The 20,642-nt window shown below is 37.2% G+C and overlaps 1 protein-coding gene across 5 annotated transcripts in view; it reads left to right on the forward strand.

Annotated features, from left to right (window-relative positions):
• AOX1 (aldehyde oxidase 1) overlaps nt 1-20,642 on the forward strand; it is a 39,812-nt gene that overhangs the window by 6,380 nt on the left and 12,790 nt on the right. For all 5 annotated transcript variants that reach the window (XM_032113781.1, XM_032113785.1, XM_032113782.1 and 2 more), the window contains 17 exons: nt 717-797; nt 1,870-2,014; nt 2,184-2,276; nt 4,012-4,163; nt 4,408-4,501; nt 5,191-5,300; nt 6,147-6,331; nt 7,475-7,637; nt 8,889-8,981; nt 10,968-11,137; nt 12,421-12,547; nt 12,842-12,964; nt 14,122-14,218; nt 15,147-15,271; nt 16,732-16,865; nt 18,101-18,188; nt 19,689-19,775. In XM_032113781.1, coding sequence (XP_031969672.1) covers nt 717-797; nt 1,870-2,014; nt 2,184-2,276; nt 4,012-4,163; nt 4,408-4,501; nt 5,191-5,300; nt 6,147-6,331; nt 7,475-7,637; nt 8,889-8,981; nt 10,968-11,137; nt 12,421-12,547; nt 12,842-12,964; nt 14,122-14,218; nt 15,147-15,271; nt 16,732-16,865; nt 18,101-18,188; nt 19,689-19,775 — 2,067 coding nt within the window. The remainder of the gene's footprint in view (nt 1-716; nt 798-1,869; nt 2,015-2,183; nt 2,277-4,011; nt 4,164-4,407; nt 4,502-5,190; nt 5,301-6,146; nt 6,332-7,474; nt 7,638-8,888; nt 8,982-10,967; nt 11,138-12,420; nt 12,548-12,841; nt 12,965-14,121; nt 14,219-15,146; nt 15,272-16,731; nt 16,866-18,100; nt 18,189-19,688; nt 19,776-20,642) is intronic.

A 20,642-nucleotide genomic window follows, 5' to 3' on the forward strand; every position in this document is an offset into this window, starting at 1 on the left:
TTTGGAAATATTTTGAAAACTGGAGGATTCTATATGTATATTTTTATGAGAAGGCAGTGCCTATCAGATAGTTGGTATAAGGCAGTTTGGATCTCCAGAGCTGAGATTTGAACAGCTCTTCAGGTTCAGTAATATTAGTAGTCTCAGATCTACCCATACAGTGAGAATTACAATGTGCAAGACATTCAGGCATATGTGAAATTTGCTTAAATCAATGATCAGTGTCTAAGTACTGATCTCTTAGGAAAACTGCTGACTTGAGTCTGAAGAATTGATATGCCCTTAAAAATTAGAGCCATGATTGTGATTTTATGTGAAACATCTTGTCCATACAAGTATTTCACTTTGTTCTCAATTTTCTTTCAATAGTATCTGATCTGCTTCTTTGGGTTTTGAGTACTCTAGGTTGGCATGAAACTACTTTGTTATAGTAGAACTACAGGAAGCCTGTACTTAGTCCTTCAGTTGCTTGCTTCTCAACTGTCATTTGTGTTAGCAGTAAAATTCAAGAAAATGTTATTGAACATTTCTTTCACCTCAGCACCTCCAAATGATGCATGGTGATTTAATAACAAATCCGAAGGATAATGAAATGGCTAATTTTTTACTGACTTCACTGGGAGTCTCCTGGTTTGGTTTTGCTTTTGCTTTTGTTGTTGTTTTATGAAATTAATGATGAGAGAAAACTCTTGCTCTTTGCATGTCTTCTTTTTAAGGTCTCCACTAGCCTGTTTTCGACAGATGAATTCCAGCCCTTAGATCCCACCCAGGAGCTTATATTCCCTCCAGAACTAATGGTAATTAATGGTAACTTTTACTACTTATAGGCTATTCTTAAGATCTGTTCAGAATTAATTCTTAAGTCCAGCTTAGCAGTAATTCATCAGAAAAAATGTCAAAATATTTTAATGTCCAGCCATTATTATACTTCTTTTTGGTTTTTTGTCCAGTAAGCTTTTTGAATATTCACATACAAAAAAAAAAATCATATTGGGAAAATGAAGGTGCAGATCTTGGTGTTAGAGAAGATGAAGAAGCAACCTAAACTGGGTTTTCAGTCCAGGAGCTGAAGATACATATACTTTACAGTAAACTGAATGGCAAACACTATTTAACATTGGAAAACAATTTTGTGGCTTAACAGTTTTGTTAGTCTTTTCTGAGATAGCCACCCAGATCAGGGAGTGTTTAGCCCCAGTGATTAAGGAATGTCAAAGATATAAACAGCTGGAATGGAAAGTGTTAGGCATCCCTAATTATTGGCAGTAGTATTTGCCCTAGAAAAACTGAAAGCTGTTTGTTTTACTTTATTGTCAGTGTAGAGATTCAAAGCCAAATTCTCTGTAGTTAGCTGACTGCTTCTGGAGAAATGTTGATAACTGTAGGATGGGAGTTATTGACTGTGTGTTTGTACCAGCACTGGTTCACAAGCTGTCTCCAAGAGATCAGTGAACAGTGCTAGAACAGCCAGAGACACTTCAGTGCACGCATAATCTAGAAAGGGATGCTGCTGTCAGTGCCATTGGTGACCTCCAAGCAAGCTAAGTGGGCAACACCTCCCTAAGTATTTTTATCACTTTTCTAGCAGTTTTAGCAATTGCTATTCCTACATCTTTTGCTTGGGGACTATTTCTTATCAATCTTGTTTTTTACCCCATTGGAATTACTTGAAGACATTTCACCCACACAGTCTAGAATTTCACCACTGTGCAAAGATCCAGCGTAGTATTTCTGTCCCATTTTTGTCCAGTTTTGAAGGATTATGTAGAACTGCTGTTAAGAACATTTTTGACTTTCAGTCTAGTGTCTATTAGACCTCACACCTGTCTATATGTCTAAATATTTAAATCTGCCATGTTTCTCCATCAGAGAATGGCAGAAAATCAACCAAAAAGAACTCTGCTTTTTCATGGGAAGCGAGTGACATGGATTTCTCCTGTAAGCTTGGATGAGCTACTGGATCTGAAAGCTGCCCATCCTGAAGCACCTCTTGTGGTTGGGAACACCAGTGTGGGTATGTATGTGATCAGAATGGCTCCTGTTGCTGTATTTCCGGTGTGCATGAGAGGAGTGGGGCTACATTTGTTGTTCTTTTTGCATCTTCATCCTTAAGCTTACATTCCACTATGTGGGAGTCATCATTATGGAAAAGCCTTTTGTCTAAGTCTATTCTTATGTTGTAGGACCTGAGATGAAATTTAGAGGTGTGTTCCATCCAGTTCTTATTGCTCCTGCAAGGATCCCAGATCTGAATGTGCTGAAATACACAGATGATGGTTAGTAGACTTTACTTTATTCAGAAATAGGAGATTTCTTTGCAGTAAGGAATGCTGCACCGTTCCATAGCACTGAAGGTGTGAAATGCTGTGCAACTCATTCCTAAGCATGCTTGGTTCTTTCCCAGGTCAAGGGGGCTGTTGCCAACATTCCAGTGCAGGATGGTTTTGTCTTCGCAATGCAGTGCAGAGCTGACCAGCAATATTAACTTGGGCCTTAGTGCAAGGGTGATTATTCTGGTAATACTGGTTCTGGTGCCAAGTCATGCAGTATGTGCTTTCTGATTGCTGTGCTGGGCTCTGCAGGTTAGCTGAGAGAGACCCATACAGAACCACAGTGAGAGTTAGCCTGTGGCATGCTTGTTTACATTAGAAAAAGGCTGTGATTAAACTGGCATTGCTAATATGCATTGACTAATCTTGTTCTCAATCATAACAGCATTAATTATAATAGGTTAAAATTTTGTACCTCAACTTACTTGTTTATAAGCATGGAGGTTTTTTTAGTTAAAATTAGACCCAGGCTTTGGGTTTTAAATAAATTCTGGTGGATTAGAAATACAACTAGAAATAGGTTTCAACTTACTATAATAGTCTAAATTAATTGAATAAAAATTACCTTGTAGAAGTTTACAGCCAAAGTTTTAAGGAAAGTCATATCTGATGAAATTACTTCCTATGTACCTGAAGCCACTTTTTTAAAGTGGTGAGCTGTGTTTGATAGTTCTGTCATTGCATTTAGAATACGTATTTTATTTCAGATTGGTCATCCAGTTCTATTCAAAAACTAGTTTTTCCTTAGCTGAAAAGTAGCTAGAAATTGAAAAGAAGCTGGGAGAATGGTTACTGCTTTATTAAAGTGTGTAAATAAAACCTAGATATGCAAAGGTGAGACTTACTAGTTCAAAAACAAGAGATATGCAGTTCAGTTTGCTAGCCAGAAATAACATTTCCTCTCCTTAATCAGATTTAAATGCAAAACATGTTTTGATTAAATTTTGCTTTTAAATACAAAAAATTTAACATTGCTTTGCTTGATTAAAATTAATTAAATTTTTATATATTTTCATTTATATTTTTTATTGAATCCCAGTATTCATTGAAAACATACATCTATTATGCAAATAATTATTTTGAATAGAAAGGAACTGTGTACCATTTAAAAGAAAATTAGAAGTATAATCTTACAAAAAAAAATCTTTAATAAATGCATATAAGTTGTCTTTCTAGTGGGAAAAAGAATACTATCTTCATTGTTAGGATCGTTAGGGGTTTTGTTGCCAATGCTACCTACCTACACCTTAGAAGAATACCTAAAAGGTACATATGCAAAGCTAGATCAAATTACGATGAAAATCGTGCTTAAAAATAGGAAGAGTCTGTTGAAAGCATTTTGAAGCTGACTCACCTTTGTGTGAAACCTCTCCTAAACGTTTACTCAGTCAAAGCAAGATGCAAAGGAAAGAGTTGGGATTGCAAGGTGCAGCTGGAAGCAGAGAAAGGATTTCCCTTTATGCAGAAGAGGTGAGATATTAGTTCATTCTCATCATTTCTAGAGATTTCACCCTCAGTCTCCTGAAATGAAAGGTTCCAGTTCCTTTAAAATGCAAAGGCCTCTTTCCTTTTATCTGCCTGTAGCCCACATGAGCTGTCCTAGTCTACAGTCTGAACACACTTTAAAACCCAGGCAGTGAAGCAATGCACACATTACACTTTCATCATCTTTTGGTTACAGGATTAACTCTGGGAGCTGCCTGCAGCCTCTCTCTAGTGAAAGACACCTTGACAAATGCAATTGTGGAGTTCCCTGAAGAGAAGACAAGGGTTTTCCATGCTGTCTTGCAGCAATTAAGAACTCTGGGAGGAGAACAGATAAGAAATGTTGCTGTATGTTGTGAATGACTTGCAATTAAAATTTGAAAAAATTGTAATAAACGTGAAATTGATCCTGACTACATGCAAAACTTGCATTTTAAGTTTTGATTTTGCCATGAATTTTCTATCAATACCTCTTTTTTGAGCTTTCAATATGTATAAATGTACATATATTCTGCATGTCTTATTGTCACTTAACATAAAAATATGAAGGTTATAGAGAAAGGTAACATAAATTACTTTCTTTTTTTCCAAGTCATTTGGCGGAAACATCATAAGTAGAAAATCAACCTCAGACTTGAATCCTGTTCTGGCAGCCAGCAACTGCATGCTCAATCTGGCTTCAAGAGGTAGGATGAAATAGCCTGTCTCTGTACCATAAATGAAGTTTTAAGTGTTTAAAGGACTCATGGAGGTTTAGGTTCCTTGCAGAATTTTGTCATCTTCTCTTCTGAAAAATTTAACTTTCATAACATATATCGTAGAACAACAAGTATGGTCACTTTTAGAATAAAATATCAGAAGGAAAAAGCAATAGCATTTCTTTCTTTCTGGACTCCTGGAAATGTTCAGAATCTCAGGGGAAAAGCAAACAAAGAAAAGAAGAAATAAACCCAAAACCTAAACAACAAAAACCCCACCCCCTAATAATTTTTTACTTTTGCAGCATTTCTTTGCCACTCTGTTTGCTTCCTCATTTTTTATGTTTTAGAATGAAAGGTAGTAAAGACAGCAGCTGCAGGGATTTGGAACAGATTGACAGGAGTGAGGGTGGAAAATCATGGCAGTATCGAAAGGGAGGATTACAGAATGGGGATTGACCTCTGGGTACTTTTTTAGGAATCTGGTATTATGATGTTATGGAAGATGGAGCAACTATTTGAATTTATAGAACATATCACTGATAAGTTTTTATGGACACTGTAGTGGTTATTTACTCAGGAAGGCAGCAGGTATTTCTTGCCAACTAAAATACTATTGATATGTGTTAATTGCACAATTGTATGGAATTTTCTGGATTTGGGATTTTTTTTTTTAGGACAAAAGCGACAGATTCCTGTGAGTGATATTTTTGCAGATGGAGTTGGTAACAATACCATTACACCGGAAGAGATCTTAGTCTCTATCCATATTCCCCATTCTAGGAAGGTAAGTTGTTAGTTTGTTTAGATTTGCTTTAAGCAGAGTTAAAGACTATGAAATAAAGAGCAGAAGGGGGCATAATCCATCTGTTTAAACTAGCAGTGTTACTGCTAGCTTTCTGAATTCCTTATGTTTATTCATTTCAGTGCCATACTGTCTCTCAGTTTCAGCCAAAAAACACAACTCAGCAGGTAGCTGGCGATGCTATATAAAGAGTAAAATTTAGACAACGGTTTGTCCTAAAATGGTGAGGGCAATAGCAATTGTCTAGATCCCCTACAGAAAGGGGTCCTGGACAAGCTGCCATAGTGCTTACCAAAGCAGGCTGTTCACCTGTGATATGGCTGGCATCAAGTAGGTAAAGCACTGTTGTCTCTTGAGGATTTTTCTTTAAAATGGGATAAGATTGGATGTGTGTGTGGCAGTTCCATAAATGTTGTTGAACTGAATGATAGTCTTTAACTGATACTGGGTTTGCAAGAGTGGATAGGGGATCTTCTAAGAGAATTATGAGTCCTGTTATCTGAATACTGAAGTTTGGCAATACTTTGAAGCCTCTAAACTTACGGCCTTGTTATAAATACAACTCCACTCCACAAGATCCCTGTCTTCCAGCTATTTACCATGAAAAATCTAGGTCATCTGAACTATATAGGTGATGGAGGATTGGGTATGAGTTGCTAGAAAATCAAAGATGGTAAAGCTACTGAAAGGTCAAGAGAAGAATGTGCATGGTCTTGAATGCTCAGGAAATTGAATTTGTGCTTTTCATTTTTTGTTCTCTTGCTTCACATAGTGCAATAACAAGTTCCGCTTTCAGATACTTACATGTCTGCACTTCATCTTGCTCAGGGGGAGTATGTCTCTGCATTTCGACAAGCACCAAGACGGGAAAATGCTCTTCCAATAACCAATGCTGGGATGAGAGTCCTTTTTGAAGAAGGTACAGACATTATAAAGGATCTAAGCATTTTCTATGGAGGTGCTGTCTCGACAACAGTCTGTGCAAAACAAACCTGTTGGACACTTATTGGAAGGTAAAATTTCTCTGTCTTGTCTGTGTCTCTGAGTAAATGGACTTTGAAAGCTTTGGTTCATGTTCCTTGGGACATGAAAATGCAGAAGGATTTCATTTGCCTGACTGATGCCTTGTATGTTCAAGTGAATGATCAAGCCTTAATGATGACTTTTCAGGATTGTTACGTTTTGGAGTTTGCACACGAACTCCAGTGTGAATTATGCAGAGAGATAAGACAGATGAGCTGTGAGATAGGTGGATGAGGTACACATCAGTCAGTTGTGCATCTAAACCCAAATATTGGTAAATTACGCTGTATCTTTGTACATTTGATAATCCCCTCATATCAGTGTTCATGAGTCCTTCAGCTTGTGTCTAAAAGCTACACAGTTTGAGAAGTTCAGATGTGCCCAATAAAGTTAGAAGCACAAAGTCAAGTCTTCACTTTTTCAATACCTCTTCATCTACAAGGTCCCAGTAATCTCAAGAATTAGTCCCCGATTTTCCCTCCCAGTTTGCAGCACCTTTCCAAGCTTTGGAGGAAAAAAATTGCAAATAATTCAAGCAGTATAAAAACAGCACTAAACAAAGCCCCACTGGCCTGTTTTGCCATTTAATATGCAACTGTTTCATTAGTTGAAGTGCTCATTATTTTTTGATCCCTTACATTATTAAATTTAGTCTAACAGACTAATGTTTTGATATCTAGGGCTGTGTAACTACAGAGAATTAACAGTGTTGAGATACTTGAAGAAGACAGCCCTTTCAGGAAATGTAACAACTAATTAGATCCCTTGAAAGTATCTACATTTTGCATCTATATCTTCTTTTCTTCAAATGTAGGATACTTTCTGTAATATGGTGAGAATCTGTAAGACAGCTAAAGCAGCTTTAAAGCTGTAATAGGGTTTGTTTAATTATTTATTTGTTTATTTTAAAAATGCTGGCATAGCACTTAATTCCATTTACTTACAGGAGCTCAGTTCTGTGAGCAGCATTGATCCACACCATTTTAAAAATTGTAGACATTATTAGAATCAATATTTTGGCTTCACTGTGAGCAGGATTATGCCTGTGGTCCATGGTACACATATATTACTGCAATTTTTATTTACTTTTTTATTAGTCCTGGTCTGATTGTATCTATTATTCTTCCTAACAGACACTGGAATGAAAAAATGTTGGATGAAGCATGCAGACTAGTTCTTAAAGAAATTGCTCTTCCAGGTTCAGCTGGAGGTGAAAATATAGACTATAAGAAAACTTTGATGGTCAGTTTCTTCTACAGATTTTTCCTGGAAGTATCGCAGTCATTGAAGACAATGGTAAATTAGTTCATAGAATCATAAAATCACAGAACATACTGAGTTAGAAGAGACCCATCAGGATCATTGAGTCCCACTCCTGGCCCTGCACAGAACACCGCAGGAGTCCCACCATGTGACTGATAACATTTTCCAAAGCTTTTTGAACTCAGGCTAGGGGCTGTGAGCACTTTCTGGGGAGCCTGTTCCAGTGCTCAAACACTTTCTTGGCAAAAAATCTCATCCTGATATACAATCTAAAGCTCTTCCCACTTGGCTTCATGCCATCTTCTCGAGTCCTGTCACTGGTCAGCAGAATGAAGAGCTTGGTACCTGCCCCTCCACTTTCTCTGGTGAGGATCTTGAAGACCTCAGTGAGGTCTCTCTTGAGTCTCCTCCGCGCTGAGCAAACCAAGCATTCCCCATGTGTGCTCTTGTGCAAACAAATAAAAGGGGTGTTCTTGCTTTCTGTTAGTGCTTGCAATTTGTACAGTGTGCTAAATCGTTGTCTTTGGTGTTCAGAGCTATACAATAACTTAAGTGTTTAACTCCTGAAGAGATTGATAGAGAGATGCCCATTTAAATTTTAGATGCTCAGATATCTTTACCTTGGACATTAGGCTTTAAAAGACATTTGAGAAATACTAATACAACAACATATCAGTACCGAGCTCTCAGGCCCAAAGAAAATATACAAGAGATCTTTATCTGTCTGTAGTTCAAAACAGAAATAGATTAAATAGAAATAAAGGCTTTGGAAAACAACTGTAGATGTTAAACCAACACTCCTTGTATGAGCTGTTGACTGGGAGATGAGGACACTAAAATTTCGCTTGCCAAGACATTCTAGGTGTAAGTTACTTTTCTTTTTGTCTTAAATATATTCTTACAGAGAAAAATATCCCTTATATGTTTTTCTTCTGTGTTACCTTGAGCTCTTTCCTCTAAATTGCCATTACTAGGTAATTGACTATTACCAGGAGTGATTCGAGGCCCGTTTTGATCTGACCTCAAAACAAAGCTCCTCTGCCTATCCCTACTTTACATTGCTTACTTTAAAAAGCATATTTGTTGAATCCAATATATTTTAAAATATTATTTAATGAAATCTAAAACCTCTACATTGTTTTCAAATTGTTATTTTAGAGCCTTTCCAGTTTGAGTCTGGAATGACTTCCCTGTATAAAGACTTTGTATTTGATTTTGGTTGTTGGCTTTTTTAATTGGAACGTTCAAAATGTGAGTTTTAGTAGTAATTCGCTTCCTTTTCAGGATCCTTGCCACTATCCTGGCATACCTATGGAATACAGAAGTGTCCTACAAGATTTCAAAACCAGAATGCCCCAGAGTATCCAAATGTACCAGGCAAGTGATTTCATTCTGACATTGTTTTGTGCTTCATAAGAATTGGTAAAAAGTCACGGTTCAAGCATGAGCCTTGGTGTGAAGGTCAGGTACAGATTTTCCTAAAGGACTGGAAGCAAGAGGCTTTTAGTGGTTGTTTTTAATTGTATCTCAGTTGGAGAATTCTTGTTTGTAAAATAAGATTCTTGGGATACTCACTTTTTCTAGACAGTTCTTTAAAGATAAATATGCTAAGCAAACTCCATTGTCAGACTGCTTAAAATTGGTATATTTCAGTGTGCAACCCAATTAGAAAGAAATTAGATGAAAACAAAAAACACTGAAAATCCCAGATATATATAAATATACTATAGTATAGCTACAATATTCTTGTCTCAAGATCTCAGAGGGCTCTTAGGTCTTACTGTAGATTTAGGAATTAAGATGGAGTGTGATGGCTGTCTGCTCAAGTTAACACGAGCAGGTTGTCCTAAATCAACAGTAGAGAGCAGCAAAGGACACATTTGGTATTTTCTGAGCTCACCATATAAATAGATTATGGTGGAAACACCCACAAGGATTTTTGATATTTTGACACCCTCAATACACAAGTCAAAATATCCAGCTTTTGAAAACCTAAAGAAAAATTCAAATGAAATATAGGTAAATATTTTTTTTTTAAATTTTTGGATATTCCCTAGAATAACACTTTACCTTTAAGTACTTTAAATTTGTTCAAGTTGTTATCTTCAGTTTCCTTCAGAGTTATTATTATTCTTATTAAAAAAAAAAAAAAAAACAAAACTGCAGGCAATAAGAGGGGCCAGGATCAAGGAGACTATTTCTTTGTGACTTTTCCCCAATTTACAATTTATTCCCCATCTGTAATAAAGTGACTGAACAACAGGTATTGAAACAATTTGTTACTCAGATCAATTGGCGCTGAGCAATAGAAATTTAGAAACCCAGAAAATCTGAGTTTTTCTGCTTTAAATTTCTATCTAGATTTTGTAAGACTGTGTTTTTTGTCTGCACTCCTTCATTTGGACATTATTAAGCTTTTAAAATTAAGAGGAAAAAGTGAATGTGTATCCTGAAATCCAAACACCTTGTCATTCTGCTGTGGAAAAGTTGAAGTGGTTTGGCTGAGACATCCATTTGAGGAACTTTAGGCAGTCGAGTGAAGAGTGTTTGTTCCTGACTTTGTGCCAATAGCAGACGGTGTACCAGAAAGTGCAGGAGGTAGGAGTGTGTAGCCAGAACACCTGTGTGCTGGAAGCTTTAGGAGTAAAAACATTTTAAGTTGTAAGCTATTAACTAATTCTAAATGTAGAAAAGGGAAAAGTTAGCATGAATACTGACCCAAAAATTGGAAAGGTGTTCTGGAAGTTGGTAACATTAGTTGATATGGCAGATTTAACTGGAAACACTGAATTAATTTTAAAAAAACTTAGCAAAGTAAGATTAATAAGACACTAAATTCATACATGGGTGCAAAGAAATAATTGGGCAGAAAATATTTAGGCAACATTTTCTCACTGATTTACATTGATCAGTTGCAATCTTTCAGTGAGGAAGACAAATCCTAGAAAGGATTGCAAATAGCTCACAATACACTATCAGACGCTGATAACATTCAGAGCAGAATCTTGTGAGAATAATTTGGAAAATTATCAAAGCTTCATGACACCATTCAGTAAGGGAGGAAACTGTCCTTCTGAAAAAGTGCTGGGTTTGTCACTTTGATATAAATAGTTAAGAAAAAAAATCCAAGTAAACAAACCCATGCAGTGCTCTCAGAAGGGTACATAAGAGAAGAAAAGCGGAGAAAGAAATCCCCAGGAGCAGCAGTCACATCCTGCGGCCACATCTCTCTCAATGTTGAACCACAAGATGATAGTATGAGCAGTTGTTTGGTCATCAGATTTTCTGATTGCTGTAAGAATAACAGGACTGTTCTTTTTTTAACTGTTTGGGGGTGCTGGGTGTGTGATTTTGCCTGTACAGGACATAGAGCCGAGTCAGTCTCCCCAGGACCCTGTCGGACGGCCCATTATGCACCAATCTGGGCTAAAGCACGCCACTGGTGAAGCAGTCTACATTGATGACCTTCCTTCTGTGGATGGGGAGCTTTTCCTGGCTGCCGTCACTAGCTCCAGAGCTCATGCTAAGATTGTGTAAGTGTTCAAAGTGGACCTGAAGAAAGTGTTATCATGAATTGCTGCCTCAGCTTTTTAGAGAGACTAATGAGTCACATGTACAGAACAGCATGCCTGATACCTGCAGGCAAATCCATGCTGGTAGCAGTATTGGTGCACTAGTAGAAGGGTTTGTTAGGATTTAAGTGTCTCACCCCATTTTACTGTACTAGTAAGAGTGAACTGTTTCTGGTCCGTAAGCCAGCCCAGAGCTAGCCTAGCTACCTCTACAAAGCGCTTAGCTGTGCAGTGCAAGCAGACTTTGAAATTCAGTGTTACCAACACTGCTTTGAAGCCTCACCTCTATGATGAAAGAAGAAAATTGTTCAAAATGTAGGAAATAGTGTTGCAACATTGCAGCAACAAGGTGGCAAAGCTCATACCAGGCTTACAGGAGAGAAGGGGGAAGAAGAGGATTTTATTTTGCAAGAAAACTGTTTTCACATATGCTTTTATTCTGCCAAGATACACCTATTCTAGCAGTTTGTTCTACATTTAGGCACCAAGACATATTCAGGTGATCTAGTTGTGATTAATTGTCATGACAGACAGGACTGGGGCTTCTAACTACAGAGTCCTTGTCATATTTCCTGGCTTATTCTTAGGTCAGTGCTGGGTTTGGCAGCCCTCTTTTTGGTACCACCACAGAACTGGCATCACCCCCATCTCTGTGAGTCAGTAGGATCTATTCAGTCTCATTTGTCTTCTGATCTCAGTGTCCAGAGAAGATGCCTGTACATGTGCTGGGATCTGATGACCTGCTGAACTAGATGCTATCAAAATATGCCATTCCTGTAGACCTTCTGCTGTTCCTTCTGATCCTTCTACACCTAGGCATTTCCATTCCTTCTCCATTTATACTGATCTTGTCACTTCTGTTATATCTCTCTACATGAATCCTCCACCTGAAGGTGCATATTTGCATCTTTAGGTGTATGTGTAGGATGTGAGGTCTCAGAAAGTTGCAGTTGTAGTATCATGATAGTGCACTGATCTTTATTAAACCGGTGCAGTTCAGGCAATCTAATGAGCCAATGATTGTTGTATCTAAAGTATCTCCTAGAAATGAAGCAGATTAGTAGAATCTTAATTTGTCTTTTACCTGCACTTCTTCACATGCCAGAGACAGAAAGAACAGGTGTGTAAGCCTATGAGCAGATCTCAGTAGTACAAGAAATATACTTCTGTGTTGAAACCCCTTCCTCTGTGAACACTTTGTAAAACTAATGAATTACACTTCTCTCTTCCCATATCCCAATCAGATCTGTAGATACCTCAGAGGCTCTAAAAGCAGCAGGTGTGTTCGATGTCATAACAGCTCATGATGTGCCAGCTGCAAATGAGTTTTATTTTTCTGATGATCCAGAGATTATATTTGCGAGAAACAAGGTATAACTACAATCTTTTTACAACTGATTTTCTTAATTTTAACTGTTTTTTACTCCAGCCTTCCATTCTCCCACTATCCATTTCTGAATACAGTATTTTCCTTGATTCTTTAGTTACAGTGGTATTTTTGTAATTTGTTAGCTTCATGGATGATCTAAAAATACAAAAATCCTAAGTCAAAGAAGACTTTTGAACAGGAAACATAAGTAGTGGTTATGTAAAAAGAAGAATACCAACAGCCCGTACGGGAATTGTTTGAATCCACCATACCATTATGTGATGTGTATTTTACAGGTGATTTGTGTGGGTCAGATTGTCTGTGCTGTGGTTGCAGATTCAGATGTTCATGCCAAACAAGCAGCTGCAAAAGTGAAGATAGAGTATGAAATGCTGGAACCAGTAATTTTAACAATTGAGGTACTAATAATTTCTTCTGCCTTTTTATTTTTTTACTGATTTAATTAATGGAAGCAGCAGTTCACACTCTTTAGTTGCTTTTTAAATAGGATTTTTAAAGAAAACAATATGAATATGAATATGAGCATCCAATTAACCAGTCTGAGTATCTCCCTGTAAATAAATTTTTAACCTTTTCTCTAATTTTGACCACTTTTGATGGACAGGCAACAGTTTCAAAAGTATGCAGGTGTCACAAGTTTTACAATAATAAACATTAGAATGCAAAAAAAAAAGAACTCTCCTAATGTTCCCAGTGAGGAAAAGGCAATGAGCATGCTGATTTCTAATTTCTTGGTAGCTACCAGCTGGTCAGTCAGCATGTGTATACTGGCTAACAGTCAGCTCCTGATTTTCTCTAGCATTTTTATCTGTTGTCTAGCTTGAAAGCTAGGCTGGAGACATAGAAATTGTTGAGGGAATATGAAGGAAAGGTGTTAGGATGTACAACATTTTAGAAATGTAATGTGGGAGTCCCAGGGAATATGGATTTATCCTGGATTAAAGAGAGTAGAAGTAGGGAAAAAAGAACACACTTGGCAGGGAGCCAACATTAGTTCTGGTGTCAATTCACAACTTGTTTTAATAATGTGTGTGTGGTCTAATGGAACAATCTTTCTGATAGAAAAATAGAAGTAGTCTCTTCTTAAAGACTGGCAAATTTTGTTAACATTTCATTAGAATTGAAATTTATTTCTTACTAGAAATAAAGCAAATGCTACTTTATTAATTAGATTCCACCTTTACTTAGTCCTTGTCATTTCTTCCCCTCTTAATGGCAGCACTCTTTGGATGATGTGGTTGCATTCTTACTCTGTGGTGTCTTGGTCAGTTCTGGATGTATGACAGGGAAGAGCAGGTTGAATAAACTGCATGCATTTCCTTCAGAAACTGCAATCATCAGTTACACAAGATACATCAGGAAAGAATTGCTGGAATTAAATAAACAAACTCAACAGTGACAATAAAGTGATGAAGTACAGTTGTTCATTGACTTTGGTAGCTGGTGATTCCAATCTCTGAAGACAATGGTGTTGGTCCTGAGACTAAAATGCTGCAACAAGCTGGGAATCTTAAAAATACTTTAAAACTCCTATTTCTCTTTTTCTCTGTTGCAGGAAGCTATAAAGCACAACTCGTTCTTTGAGCCAAAAAGAAAATTAGAACAAGGAAATGTTGATGAGGCATTTGAAACTGTTGATAATATAATTGAAGGTAAACTGCAGAATACATTTGATGAAAAATTTTTGGTTGTCAGTATTTGGCTTTGGCTGTCTGCTCTTCCAGTCCCAGTTCCACCTTTTTTTCCGTATAGTCATTAGGCGTGAGAAAACTCTTGGGCACTTGGAGGACAACATGACTAAATCTAGTGTATTGTTGTTCTGCTACTACATTCAAGCTTTTTGCATCATCTGTTCTTGAAAAAAGTTACAGAATAATTAGGTTGGAAGGGTGTCTTCTAGTCCAACCTCCTGCTTAAAGCAGGTCTGGTTAGAGCAGGTTATTAAGGGCCATGTCCCGTCATGGTTTTAGTATCTCCAGATATGGAGATTATGCAACATCTATAGGCACCTGTTCCAGTGTTTCACAGCTTTCATGCTGATTTTGATTTTTCTTCTATCTAGCTGGAATTTCTTGTGTTCATTGCCGCCTCTTATCCTTCCACTGTACACCTCTGAGAACAGTCTGGCTTGCTCTTCCATTAGGTAGTTGTAGACAACAATAAGATCTCTTCTTAAACCTTTTCTTCTTTTGGGTGAATAAATGTAGTTCTCTCAACCTCTTGTCATGCATCCTGTGGTTCAGCTCCCTGATGATCTTGGTGGCCCTCTTCTTCACCTGGTCCAGTATGTGCATGCTTTGTTTAACTTATCTATGTTTTACTTATTGTTGTCACCACTTGTGGGCAATATTGTTCTACTCTTAATCCAGTTCTGGTGATGCAACTGGAATAAGACCGATTTAATATTACAAGGATTTTAATTTGTATTTTTATTTTAGGTGTTGCTCTTTCACACAAGGAGTATAGAGGATTTGATACTGATTGCCATAATTTAAATTATGATGGGTTGTTAGTTCTTCTCTGGTTTGTCTCTTCTCTCCTTTTCCCTCAGTAACACTTGTGTCTTTCTCTTTGGGTCAGGGGAGATTTGCATTGGGGGACAGAAACACTTTTACATGGAGACTCAGAGTATGCTTGCTGTTCCAAAAGGAGAGGATAAAGAAATGGATATGTATGTGTCAACACAGCATCCAGCAATTATTCAGGTAATGCAGAGCATTCTCGGAGAAAGTGTTTGAACTTGTGACAATAGAGCTTTTAAAATTTGGTTTACAAATCTGTATGAACAGAAGCCATAGAAAGATGAAATTGCCCATCTGGATTGTCCAGTAACAGCTACTTTGTAGTACTGCTGTATTCTGATAAACACTGAGCACTACACTGTCAAGATAAAGCTCTTCTTTCCCTTTGAACAAAGTACTTCATACTCCACTACTGTAGGCATGAAAAACTCCCTGTGGAGTGCTGAAGTTCCTCCATCTTTGTTAGCTTTCCATTGGACTGAGGATCAATCTGTTCCCTACAGAATCAGAACCCACTGAGGATCTGACCAAGTCTTAACTAGCTGTAGGTGAGAGTGCTACTCCATGCAGCAGTCTCATAATCATAATCCTAGACTGGTTTGGGTTTCAAGGGACCTTTAAAGACTATTTAATTCAACACCCTTGCCATGGACAGGGTTATCTTTCCCTGGACCAAATTTCTCAAAGTCCCATCCAATGTGGCCATGAACACTCTCAGTGGTGGGGTGTCCACAGCTTGTCTGGGCAATCTGTTCCCTTGGCTCACCACTCTTACTGTAAAAAAAATGCTTTCTGATGTCCATTCTAAACCTGCCCTGTTTTACATTAAAACCGTGGCCCCTTGTCCTGTCAATACAAACTTTGCTAAAAGTCTTGCTCTGTTTCTTGTAAACCCCCTTTATATTTCGAAAGGCCACAGTAAAGTCTCCCTGGAGCTGTCTTCTCCTGGCTGAACAACTCCAAGTTTCTCAGTCTTTCTTCAGAGTAGAGGTGTTCTAGCCTTCTGATCATTTTCATGATGGTAAATGACAAAGCAAAGCTGCCATAGCTTGTGGCCTACATAGCAATAGCTCTAATGCATGAAACTGATGGTATTTCAGACTCAACACTGGCATTTTCAACGTTCATTGAGTATTCAAAGCCCAGTTCAGCTCCCTTTATCATTTCCATTATTATTATATTGCCAATAGCCAAGTAGCACGAACTTTGTGTTTGAGAATATGATTTGAAGCAAAAACATTCCTGACACTAGCAAGACCTTAGATTATTAAAAAAGTTTCATTTTAAATAAAAATAAAATGTATTATCTTAGTAATAAAAATAGTAGAAATTGTATACTAATCCATTTTTATTATACCTGAAACTTCTTACTGTTTAGTTAATATAATCCAAAGGTATTATTTTTCACGTTGGCCAATGGCCCTTTCACGGTCTGCATGGTAAAGATTTTAAATGTGAGTGCTGCTGAGAGTTTGTTGTTATTCTTTCTTTGCTTTTTAACCTAGGGTAAAGGAAAAACTATATTCATCTGATAGAAGAATAGAAACATCTATGGAACCCTTTTCTAGAAAAGTTTTCTATTTCAGAACCTAACTTTTAGGCTTAGTTTGAGTTGGCATAACATACTGACAATTGTTTTACAGGAGATAGTAGCTGCGAGTTTAGGTGTTCCAGCCAACAGGATCATGTGCCATGTTAAACGAGTTGGTGGAGCTTTTGGTGGGAAAATCCTGAAAACTGGCTTACTGGCGTCAGTTGCTGCAGTGGCAGCACACAAGTAAGTGCAGTATGTGTGTGTTGGGATAGGAAAAGAGAATGAGGCAAACAAGTTTTCCATTTTGTCTAAAATGCTTTCTCCTTTCCCAAAGCTGCTAGTCAAAAAGTCATACAATCCTGACTTCACGTTTTGTGAGACTGTTTGCTGCATTTCTTTGCTTTGTTGAACTACTTATATTAAGCAGCTCTAGCCTCAACTAAATTAATGGACTGCAAGAAGTTGGTATTAGTGTAAGCCAGAAACACTCAACAGGACCAGTCCCTAACTACTAAGACTTTGTATTGTACATACATTAAAGCACAGCATTAACCATCCAGATGTGAACTTCACTGACACAGCAGGATGCAGAAGGAAGGGTTCATGAGTGGAACTGCTTTTAAGAGCAAGCAGTTCTAGTTCAGTCCTCAACGTCTTTCAGTCAAAATTAGCTTAAATCTGTGAGGTATTATGCTTTTTCTAATACTGCTTGAATTAGTCTAAGAACATTAATACGTAAAGCTCCATCCCCCATATTCCAGATTTGGCAGGGCAATATTGGCAATTAGCTGTCAGGGCATACTAAAGTCCTTTAAAAGCGTAACTGATTTGCTACAGAACTCACATCAGGCTACATCCTGTCAGCCAAAATGGTCTTGTCATCTGAGGAGTTAGCTCAATATGTTTATATTGCTTCTACTGTCACTGTTATAAAAATGGTTCTTGATTTTTTTTGGCCACATTATCTGTGTTTTTTATTAACCAGTAATGCTAAAAATAATATTTCTTTTATGGTTTAAACTATCTTTTTTTATTCGTAGGACCTTATTTTACACCTTATGCCCATTTTTCTAAAGTAGTTATTTTAAATTGTATATGCATCTCTAGACTAATTTTCTTATTTTATTGTTATTTGTATTTTGGTTTTATTACAAGGTTCTCTATTTCAGTATGATTCTGAATAGCTAAGAGGTAATGAACACTTAACATTGCAATAGTTTCTTCAGGAGTAGTTTGCACTGAGTTATCTTGTTGGCTTTCACAAGATGAAATGAAAATTCTTACATGATTGTAAATGTGAGAAATATGAACTCTGGTTATAGGTTTAAGCATATATTCAAGCTTATTAAAGTTAAGTTTAATCTAAATGCATGTTTGTATGCATGGCTGTATCTGGTTACATGATGAATAACCATAGCCATCTTATTCATAACATTCCTTATTTTAATTGCAATTTGACTTTTCTTTTTTGGATTTAGAACTGGCAGAGCAGTCCGTTTTATTCTGAGCCGAGAGGATGATATGGTAATCACTGGTGGCCGACATCCTTTTATTGCTAAATATAAAGTGAGTGCCACTAGAATTCAGTGAAAAAATACCCACCTATATTCTGTGAATAAGTATTTCAATGTTACTGGTTAATGTGTTCTATTAATGAAAATTAGTATAATCAATTCAATTTTAAACCAAAACTACACGCCAGGAAACCAAGAGAAAGTTGCTGTACAGCCCCTTTGTCTGCTTCATCTACCTCTGTCTCTTCAGGGTTTTATTTAATTTTTTTTCTAGTTCCTTCATGTCCTTTTCCTTTTATAGCTCTTTCTGTCTTTCTTTCTTAGAACAGGAGCTAACCTATATCAGACTTCTTCTGCAGAACTTTATTTTAAACTCTCCATATGGTTAGATTCACACAAAGAAGCAGCTAATTTTTCACAGAAACAGTGTCATGCAGAAAACTCGCCCTATGGAGGAAATGAATCTCTTCCCTGCCCATGCACTGTCATCAGTCATAATTATTCATTAGGATAATTTCTGCCTTCTTTTCCTTCTCTACTTGTCATATTAATTATGTATGCCAGCCACCATAATGGGGTTTAAATCCAAGTTTCTGCTGAATCAATAAACTGAAAGATTTCTCTTTAAAAGTACCTTTTGTTAATAGCACTACAGCTCAAGCTGGATGCCTTCAAAGACAGACCCTGAACAACAGGATTCCTGGGCAATTATAGCCTTACAATCTTAAGTTCCCCATCCCTGACCGTTCAGACCAAGAGTAATATTAAGGGTCTGGAGTCTTCACGTTCTTCATGGGTTTCTTTCATTGTCTGTAGCTGGGCCATTTCTTTTCTTATATCTAAGTGTGCTGCATCTGCTAGAGATTGTAGCTTCTTTATCTTTCAGCTTGAACTGGCTCTGAGGCCTTCTTTTACTTGACTAGGTTACAGCTCAACATACCTTGGTGAAAGTTCACAGCTTGCAGCCTAAGGCTGCAGCAAATTTATCTGCTAATACTAAGCAAGTTGCATGACATACTACCCAGGTAAAGTAAGAGAGGTTTTATAAGATGCTTCCCTAAAGCTAAAATGAGCTGTAGCTCATGTTGAGAATTCAGGAACTGTTAGTGATAACAGGTGAAAAGAGGGATGTGAGATAAAGATAACATTTCTTCATTAATAAACACAAATGTCATATTCCATCTGCCAGACACTATTCTTACCATTAAAGTGGGATTTGATTTTATCTACAATAAACTTTCCTAGGTGACACACTTCTCAGCCATCTCAGGCAATATAGAGGAAGCCACTGCTTCTTCCTTTCCCAGTGGGCTGATGTTGCTTATTATATGCTGTACCTATACAGATCACAGATGCCAGGTGGGAAAGCCCATATCTTAGAAACATACTTTCTTTCTCTCTTGCCTTTCTATAGTTTCAGTGAATGCTGGCCAGAAATTAATAGTGCAGTATTACCCTGAATGTATGGGTTATGTTAGTTTTCAAAATATAAAAGCACTTAAGAAACAAATGAATGCCAAATTCTAAATAACATACTGTTGTAACCTTCTAGGTTGGCTTCATGAATGATGGTAAGATCAGAGCTGTGGATGCCAAATATTATATTAATGGAGGATGTACCCCTGATGAATCTGTCCTGGTAAGGATTTTATACTGACAAATCTTATAATATGGAGGAATCATTAGCTGGAAAATTATGAAGGTCAAATTCCTTTGCCTATATATTATTAAACATATAGACTTTTGATACAGGGATTATGGGTTGTTGGAAGAATCTGCCCTGAGTAGGTTATCGTTTCCATATTCAATTTAGTGAAGCATGTTACTACTTTTTTATATTACCCTACACATTCCCTTCATGAATGTTTTCTCAGGCTTATTTTTCTGTTATGAACATCTCAACTAACAATGTATTCCTTTTAAAATACGTAGTACCTGCATTTGTCCCTGCCTAAAGCTTTATGTCCTCAGGGCTGGGAAGACATTTCTTAGCCTTCAGAAAATTCATAGTTATAGTTATCCTGTTGCTGTCCCTATACATTTCTGTACTGGGTCAGTATTTATTGTGCTGTATACCTCAGTTCCTCACTTACAGGTCTGCAAAGTATAAAATGTTTCTTGCTTTGATATCATCACTAGATATTTGTGTTTGTACACACTATTCTAGCTGTAACTGAAATGTTTGCTGTACTACCCCTCATCTGCTTGTCATTGCCCCACCTATGAGTATTTTCTGCATCCTGAAATCTGTCAGTGTAACTGCCCATGGTACTGCTGCCTAACCTGGTTCTGAAAAATAGCCTAGGTTAGAAGAAAACCCATTATTAGAAGCATGTACATTAATGCAGATCATGTAAGAACTGTCTTAAGATGAAGTTCTACAATGATACAGTGAAGCTGGTGGGCCTAGCACGAATGACGGAGGCTTAAATTTGTCATTCTGAGAAATCTACTTAACACTGAAGAGAGACAGTGACCTCTTTTGATTAGGCATCAAAACTTTTTT

Source organism: Corvus moneduloides, chromosome 7 (genome assembly GCF_009650955.1).
Source record: "Corvus moneduloides isolate bCorMon1 chromosome 7, bCorMon1.pri, whole genome shotgun sequence".
Classification (NCBI taxonomy): Eukaryota; Metazoa; Chordata; class Aves; order Passeriformes; family Corvidae; genus Corvus; species Corvus moneduloides.